The sequence below is a fragment of the Dermacentor variabilis genome, chromosome 7 (genome assembly GCF_050947875.1).
Source record: "Dermacentor variabilis isolate Ectoservices chromosome 7, ASM5094787v1, whole genome shotgun sequence".
NCBI lineage: Eukaryota > Metazoa > Arthropoda > Arachnida > Ixodida > Ixodidae > Dermacentor > Dermacentor variabilis.
In genome coordinates this window covers 100682496-100691536 of record NC_134574.1, presented here as the reverse complement: position 1 = coordinate 100691536, position 9041 = coordinate 100682496, and the positions used below count along the sequence as shown (strand labels likewise).

General features: G+C 51.6%; 1 protein-coding gene across 1 annotated transcript; it reads right to left on the bottom strand.

Annotated features, from left to right (window-relative positions):
- Nucleotides 1-5373: 5373 nt before the first annotated feature.
- On the bottom strand, nucleotides 5374-7149 carry LOC142588752 (neprilysin-1-like). Its single transcript, XM_075700571.1, has 2 exons — nucleotides 6234-7149; nucleotides 5374-5528 (listed from the first exon to the last, which is right to left on the bottom strand). Exons 1-2 carry the CDS (start codon nucleotides 7147-7149, stop codon nucleotides 5374-5376), a joined length of 1071 nt encoding a protein of 356 aa, XP_075556686.1.
- Nucleotides 7150-9041: the final 1892 nt, after the last annotated feature.

Here is a 9041-nt window from a genome sequence, read left to right as displayed (position 1 = left end):
CGCCCAAAGCAGTGATTACGGCGTCTGAATAAACGGGCGGAAGGCACTAAAGCCTACCTTGACATCGATCCCGTGGCGGGCCGGTTTGTTTTTCGAGGCTTCGAAATGGATCCGTTACGCTCCCTCCTAGTTTATTCAGTGGCATGAGCTTCGAGTAACACTCTTGTTTCTTGCGCAGCAGTCAGTTTCTTGCGCCTGAGACGACCGGGGACGAAATCCAAAATGAGTAGAAAAAAGAATATATAAAGCATAGTGGAGGACAAAACTCAGGGGTTTCATTATAGATATACCAAAGCATGAGTTTAGTTAAAATTTGAGTTAGAGAAGCATCTGGAATAATTAGAATTAATTAGGATTAACTGACTACCGCATACCAAAACACAGAATCTCAAGACTTTAGCGACCAGCCATGTAAGCACGACTTTGGCGAAACTCCTAGAAACCCGGAAGTAGAAAGCGGAAGTAGTGATGTCACTAATGACGTCACACACAAGAAGGTAACATAATATTTGACCGGCTAATTAATGAAAAACAGATACCTGGCATAGACTGAACATCCGCCTAGCAGAGCGGTTGTAACGTCCCTCCCTCCTCTCTGGCATGTCTCCCGGCGCTCACCTGTTCGCTCGCTCGCTCGCTTGCTCGCAACAGCTGCGCCCGCGTGCTCGTTACATGCTCTGACGTCGGCACCAGATAGGGAGCGTAAGGTGCGCTTCGTGTGCCGCTAGCTAGGGGGCTACGCCCTGCAAGATGGCTTGCGCTGCGCTTCCTCCTCGCCCGCGCATTGTACCAGGGAAAAGACGTTCGCTCGCTAAAGGGAAGCTGAAGCGGTTTTCAATTTCCATGAATTGCTGGGATTGGGAAGAACAGACGTAATAATTTACGATTCCGAAATTTTTTTCTTCGTTTTGCTAATATAAGGGGCGGAAATCGCTTTCTAAATCACCCCCGCGGACACGCCCCCATCGCTTCCCCGAGCGCCGGGTGAGGTGGTTCCCAGAGGAGAGAACCGGCGAGAGTGACGTCATTCGCGGGGACCGAGCTGCCGGACCGGCGTGCTGGCATGTGCTGGCATGCCTCTTTCCGTCCTGCGCTTTACTGAACGACGCTACGAGAGATCTGCCGCCGCCGCCGCTCACGTTTGTTTTGCGATTTTCGTAAACTGTTCTTTCCTTCTGTGCTGCGTGAGTGCCTACAGCCAAGGGCGCCCAACATACCCTCGTTCTGTGCAGCATTCCGCTACGCGAATACAGGCGGGCGAGACGATGTGGTGTTTCACGGGTTCCCGAAGGACAAGAAGCTTCCAGCGCAGTGGGTCCTTGCGGTCAGGAGAGATAAGTTCGTGCCGACGAAATCAACTGTGCTGTGCTCGGAGCATTTCCGTGATAGCCGGATAGCCTTACGACAAATGCGGAAACACGTTGTTGCTAGCGTCGCCATACTCCGCTTCATACATCAGGTGCAACGCTGTGGAGGCTTGGGATACTTCTTGCAGTGGCTGCGTTCGCACTTAGAAAAAGTTCGGTGTTTCTTGACCTGATTTTTTAGAAATTTTCCATATACAAGCTCAGTTCTGAATGAAGAGAGAGAGAGAGAGAGAGAGAGAGAGAGAGAGAGTGAACTTTAATGAGCACCAGCAGTTCAGTCGGCTGGGCCTAGGCCTCCGACGATGGGACGTCGAGGTCTTGCCCCTTCGCCACTTCGTAGGCCTGCTGGGTCGCCCAGAGTTGGTCGTCGAGATGGGAGCTGCGCAGGGCGGCATGCCATCTCGACGAGAGGGTCACGGGATTAAGGTCTGGGTATTGACGTTTGCACTTCCATAGCATGTGGGGGAGTGTTGCTGATTCAGTTTTACAGACCTTGCACGACTGGCTCGGGTAGATGTCGGGGTATATAGTGTGATAGCGTGTGAGGGAGGGGTATGCATTCGTCTGTAACAGGCGAAGGTTGGTTGCCTGTGCCCTGGTTAACTTGCGGTGAGGGGTGGGGAACGTTCTTCTTGCGAGGTAAAATGATTTCACAAGGTCGTTGTATCTTGTAAGGCGGTCGTGTCCTGCGGGTGCACCAGCACCGTCTCAGGCACGGTTGACTAGTCCTCGTGCTACGGAGTGTGTAACCTTGTTGAGGTTGGTGGGGTGCCGGTGGACAACGCCGGCGTGTGCTGGGATCCAGACGAGGGTGATTTGATTTTCAGGCGAATGCGGGGCTTGTCGTAAGATACGGAGTGATTGCTGAGAAATACGACCTTTGATGTAGTTGTCGATTGCTGCGCGAGAATCGCTCAGTATGGTGTGACAGGCTGGGTCAAGAGTGGCCAGGGCGGTGGCCACTTCCTCGGCTGTCTCGGCATTTTTGGTAACGATGCTGGCAGCATGTCGGAGCAAGCCGCCTGCCGTGGTAACCGCCGCAAAGCACCGTCCATCTTGGTACTCAGCTGCGTCGACGAGGGTGACGCCCGCGGTGTTGGCATAAGCTTTGATGAGGGAGGTGGCTCGTGCCTTCCTGCGTTCTTTGTTGTAGTCTGGGTGCATGTTTTTTGGAATAGGGTCGGCGTGTATTCATTGCTGAATGTCGAGTGGTATTGGGTGTTTGTCCCTATGTTGACGGTGGTAGGTGATATTAAGCTTGTTTAGAATGCTGCGGCCCGTTTCCGTTAGGGTAAGCCGCTCTAGTTGGGATCGACGTTGGGCTTCGATTAACTCGTCTAGCGTGTTGTGGATACCTAATTGTAGTAGAAGTTCCGTGCTGGTGTGGTTGGGTAGTCCTAAGGCCTGCTTATAGGCTCCTCTGATGATAATGTCCAGTTTAGTCTTTTCAGCTTTGTACCGGTTGAGAAAGGGCGCAACGTAAGTAATGTGACAGACGATGAAAGAGTGGACAAGGCGGGTGAGGCTTTCTTCCTTCATACCCCCTCGCCGGTTGGTCACTCGTTTCAGTAGTCTGAATGTATTAGCGGTCTGTCGAAGGATCTTGGAGATAGCCGTAGAGTTAGCTCCGTTGGCTTCTATGGTCATACCAAGAACGTGGATGCTAGGGACCACGGGTATAGGTCTGCCATCCCTCAGGTTGAGCTCTATTTCATCGTATTGGCGTTTATTCGTGGAGCCCCGCGGGGGGCGTCCACAGAGTATGGGGTGGTATAGGAGAAGCTCCGACTTTTCAGGGGAACAGCGGAGTCCCGGGCCTTCAAGATAATTTTCTACGACCCCAGTGGCGTCTTGTAGGGCAGTTTCGATTTGGCCGTCACTGCCCTTTGCAGGCGAGATTGTAATGTCGTCGGCGTATATGGTGTGTTCAATGCCGTCAAGTTTTTGTAGTTCTTGTGCTAATCCGAGCATAACCAGATTAAACAGTATTTGGGGAAATGACAGAGCCTTGCGGTGTGCCCGTGCTACCGAGGGAGAGTTCCTCCGATCGAATGTCTCCGACCGACAGGAAGGCCTTCCGTTTGGATAGAAAGTCTCTTACGTTGTTGTAAGTGCGTTCTCCAAGGTTGAGCAAGGAGATGCGCTCGAGGATGTTGGAGTGCCTTATGTTATCGAAGGCGCGCTCGAGGTCGAGGCCGAAGATCGCCTTCGTGTGACGGGATTTGCCATCTAGGATTTGATGCTGAAGTTGGAGCATAGCGTCTTGGGTGGAAAGATGCTGTCTAAAGCCAATTATCGAGTGGGGGTAAGCACGTCTTCGAGGTGAGTGTTTGCACGGGTTAGGAGTGCGTGCTCCATGACCTTGCCTACACATGAAGTTAGCGATATGGGCCGGAGATTGGCGAGGCTAGACGGCTTACCGGGTTTGCGGATGAGGATTACTTTGGCCGTTTTCCATGTCGGGGGAGTGGATCCCTGGCGCCAGCAGTTGTTGATGTATTCGGTGAGTTGTTGCACCGAGGGGTCATCTAGATTTCTTGGTGTTTTATTCGTAACACCGTCTGGGCCTGGCGTCGAACGGCTGTTCAGCTTATGCAGGGCAGCATGAATCTCTGCCACGCTGAAATCTTCATCAAGGGCAGGGTTGGAGTTCCCTGTGTGTGGCCCGAGAGGTTGAGTGGGCCCGGATGGGATGTACTTTTGACATAAGCTATTCTTAACGTGGTTCTGAATGAAAAAAAAAGAATTTACCCATAGAAACAATCCGTGTACTTATATGGCTGCTAACACGTTCTTTTAAATCAATTTTCTTTTCGGCATTTTTTAATTGCAGCCCGTCGCGGCAGCTTCACGTGCATGCTCGCGCGAGCAAACGCTGCTGGCACGCTGCGAAGCATAGACGGAAACGTGCGCAGTAATAAATTTTGGTGACCGGACTTCATGCGTAGCTTCCACAGCGTTGCACCGGAGGTATGAAATGGAGTATAGGCTTGCCTAGTGACGTTCTACGTACGCTTGCAGTTATCGTGTTTACCACAAGGCGGTGCTAATACTGCCTAATATCTTTATGTCAACACTAGCATGGAGCACGCATACCGATTCTTGATCGAGCCACAATCGCAAAGTCGTCGGACCATAGTATGAATATTGCACATATAATACCTCTGTCCATCTCTGGATGTGTGTGCTAAGCAACTTCCATGACTGTACCTCGCAGCACTGCATGTGCTCGCTTTGAAACGCGGCACTTATGTTCGCGATCGTGTATCAACACTAAAAAAAACCACGGGACTTTAGACAAGCAGCGGCAAGGTGCTTGACATCGCGGATATTGCAACCATGTTCTTCTTCCAGCAGCAAGTTCCCAGTGGCACTTTAGCGTCATTGGAACGTGCAGCTACATGGAAAAAGAAAACATACGTACCAGCTAAGATTTCCAACGCACGAGAAGGTGCACACATCGCTCTCGCTGTTGCCACACTCAACATCGTCGTTGCCGCCGTTGCCGCTATCGTTTTCCGTATCGGCTGTCGGTTCGAACATGTACGGCGAAAATACAAGCTGTCCGAGACATCGAGGACGTTCCATAATGCTTACAACTCAGCTATGACGCCAGAACAGAAAAGCGTGCTACGCTCTGAAACGGCGGCGCCGACCGGCGACTGCCGCGAATGACGTCACAGCGGCCCCGACCAACCATGGGCAACAGCGGCGTTCGCGCGATGCCCCGAGGCGCCGGTGCACGTTTTCTTGAAAAAACAGCCGCTTGCGTTTGTCTCCGCACTTTTTGAACCAGATATTCGTGTTCAGGGGCCTCAAAAATGTAGAATGCCGCAGAGAACTCATTTTTTTCGAAAAGTGTTTCAGCTTCCCTTTAACCTAAAGAACCCCAACGCTGAGGTGGTAGCGCCAGTATGAGTCAGACATTACGGTCGCCTATCATTTTTTCTCCCTAAATGTAGGTGGTCGAATACACGGATTTTCTTGGGTTTTATTGCAGTACCAATTATACACGTTCGAGGTGGGGTCGCGCCGTCGCCGTAAGCGCCAGATTGCTGGAGCGGGTCTGAGGGCGCATGGGCGGACCAGCCAGCACCCGCACGGCCGTGCACAAGCGCGGCATGTGAACCTTGTGGTTGGCAGTCAAGTGACGGGTTGCGACTGTCAGGGGGTGCAAAGGCGAGCAGGGGCACATCGTGCCAGCCTAGCCGAGCATGCCGGTCTCTCGTGGCGCGCTTTTCACACACGGGAAAGGTGCTTTGTCGCATCCACTTTATCGGCATTCATGCAAATCTCGGTTCTAGTTATGGCGGAGAAAACTACACAAGTTGCGAATGTCGTTTGGAAATTCCGTGGTTGCAGAGCAGATTTCTGAAAGCGCACTTATAGTAGAAACTGGATTTTGTTACGCCATTTCCAGTCAATAGCATTGCACGCAGCGAAGAGCGAAGTACGTGGGGGAATAAACATGAAAGTAATGTTCCAATGGATTCAGTCCAGTTCTCTGCGCTGCACACATTCTATCCAAAAACAAAGGCTTCTCTGATTTTCAGCGCATCTATGCACACAGCGCAACTCCAAGGCATCATAGAAAGCTAAACGCACAGAGGAGGAAGCCATGACGGTAATCTTAAAATTGCGAAAAAAATTTGACTCAAACACACGAAACTAGATGCTTTTCACCCGCAGAAGAGAGCCACTGGTAATGTTCGACACTGTGGCAATTCATCGTCTTACGTCAAGAAGAAAAATTGCTCTTCTTATCGGGGTTCATTTTAGATCCCGTGGGACAGTGAAAAGCTTTTGCAAAAGCTTTGGAATTTCTTGCCATCTTGTTACAGTCGAAATTGTGGGAGCGCTCCTTACCGGTGATCTCGCACGAAGTGTAGCAGAGCGTCATGAAGAACGCCTTGTCTTCCGAGAGGTCAATGCGCAGTCCCAGGGGCTCGCTACCGTCTCGAACGTGGGACTGCTTCATGGCGGTGTAGGCAATGTCAACAGCAGGCACTTCGGGGAAGAGGCTGTGCTCTATATCGTCGTCCAGGCATCGCTCCCTGTCGTGATATTCGAAAAGGCTCGCATTAGACAGGATGCCGCCGACCTCTGTTCCGTTGGGCGTCCACCTGACGCCTTCTCTGTCGAAGCCACGAACCAAGTGAGTCGCCATGAGGAACAGCAGCCCACCGTACAGCATAGCCTTTGCTCCGTTCGAATAGTATAGGGGTGGCGCGATGGCGGCAGTTGCTATTTCCACGGTGTTCGAAACGTAATCGTAGACAACGTAGCCAGGCAGACTGTTCCAAGGCAGCCTTATCACTTCCTCGTATCTACCATTCGTGAGTATTACGGTCGAAGCCATTTTCGTGGCCACCCATAGATGCGCGAAACTCGTAGTATTCTCGGGTAACCCATGGTACAGCTTTTCCAACTGTTCAGCGTTCACAAGAGCGTCGGGCGGCCACAGTGACTTCTTCGCAGCGAATATCTTCTCGGTCAGTCGCGCCTTACTCTCATCGTCCATCCAGTCTGAAGCGCTGACCCTTTCCGCGGCCGCCGAAACTACGTCGTCAAAACCGTCGTTAACCATCTTGACGTCCCGCGCCGTGAACCGATAGACAAAGTCGAGCGCAACGACAAGCACCTTGAACGTGTCTTCCACGTGGTGGCCGCAGAACACGGGCAAATACACCGCGGCCTTGTGCTTGCTGCCATAGTGGTCAACGAGCATGTCGTAATCTGCCACGGGAGCGAAGTACTGCATGAAAAGCCACGTCAGGTGCATGTTAAGCAGCGCTTCGTCGTACTTCTCGAGGAATCCGCTGACTGCCGGCAGAAGGCGGTCGTCGCTGACCACGATTTCGTCTTAGAAGCTGAGCTGCCGTCGCAGAGGGATGGATTTCCGGAAGCTTCGAAGCCATTCAGGAGCCGAGGCGCTCGGAACGTGGGTTGACAGTTCACCGAACGAGAATACCTTCGGCTTCGGCGATGCGGAATTGACCAAGGAGTTCGACGTTCCGAGTATGTGCTGCTCCATTTCACGGACCTCGTCTACAAAAGTCACGTTCATGGCGGGTGTCGTACTGTTGTCTGGATACATGTGGAAGAGAAAGCGCTCCCAGTACGTGGTGTAGACGCGACTGGCGACCCAGTGGTGGCGAAGCCGTATGGGAACCATATTGCTCGGTCGGATCTGGATGCGCCGACTTGGGTCCGTGCTTGGAGAAGTATGATCCGGCACATCCAGCACACTCACTGTCATCCAAAACGGGGCATGCCACAAATAGGCAAGCTTGATGACGAATTGGAGCGGTAGTTGAAATGATCGTGGCGGTTCGGGCCAATTCATTCCTTGGCCCCTGAGGAAGTCCAGGAAACGTGGCAAATCGGGCGCGTCGGACGGGTACTTGTCCCGGCACCAGCTGTACATGGCGAGCGCCTTTCTCCCGATGGGGAGCTTGAGCGAGCCGCCGCGTAGCACGTCCCTGAGTTGCTGGTACCAGGAGAGCCGCAGTCCGTCCATGACCGTTTTGAAGTTGTCACTGGGATCGGAGGTGGAAGCCACCGCCGAGCAGACGTACGCTTGAAAGTCCTCGCACGGGTCCAGCGCCAAGTCGAGCTCCTTGGTGAGCAGCTCGGCGTGCCGGCGGCAGTCCTCGGTGCTGCACTGCAACGATCGGCCCTCAGCGTGCCGATGCGAGCTCGAAAGGAAGATGACGAGGAAGCCGAGGAGAACGGGGACTCCGCAGCTGGCCAACACCATTGCGAAGCGGTGGCTTTGCGCAGGCTCCGGTGGTGTTGACGTGGGAAGTGACGTCATTCCTCCCTTTGACTGGAAGGAAGGCGAGAGCATTTTTTAAAAGTTAGTCCAGTTAGGTCTGGCACTCACTTTTCTATTTGATATATGCTTTAGCCGGCTTTGTAGACAAAAAGGCGACAACTCCAGCGTGGTAAGGATTTCTGTATGCTGATATCCTTAGCAGATCACTCGAAGACACTATAGTAGCTATTGCCCAAATGCTCGCAGCTCTTACTTTTTTGCTGTTCTGTCTGCTCTTCACCGTGCTATGTCTAACTGCTACCCGCTTTGTCAGCTCAAGCAGTGCACGAAGTCTTTCATATCCAGAGTCAGGCACCTAATAAGACACTCGCAACCGCGTAGCTAACTCGCTGTCAGTAATCTTAAGGAGTCCGACTGATCGAAGAATTGTCAACTACATTATTCCCTATTGTGGGTTTATGGTGGCCTTCCTGCAATACGTGTATCTCGGCGATGCATGAAAGAGCTTCATCACTATATTTTACAATTGTACTGGAATAATAAACAGCCACATAGATCTTCAACTTGAAAGGACCATGTGCCAAAGACCTTGCCTATTCACGCACGTATGAAGAGTAGGAATCTCAACCATGACCTGCACGGCTTAAACAAATTTTTACATTTCAAGCCAGCAGATAAGCAATGACTCTTTAAAGCTATCTATTTATATATGGCAGGTATTTTTTATGTTGCAAATATTGACAAAAACACATTTTTTCTTTCAACTTTTTAACTGCAACTTCAAAATGATCTCGCTTACAAAAGTTGTGCTCTCGATGAGAATGACCTTTTCGACATGTTGAACGACTACGTCACTACTAAATCATCACAAAAAATTCACCTTCTGTATTCGTTGT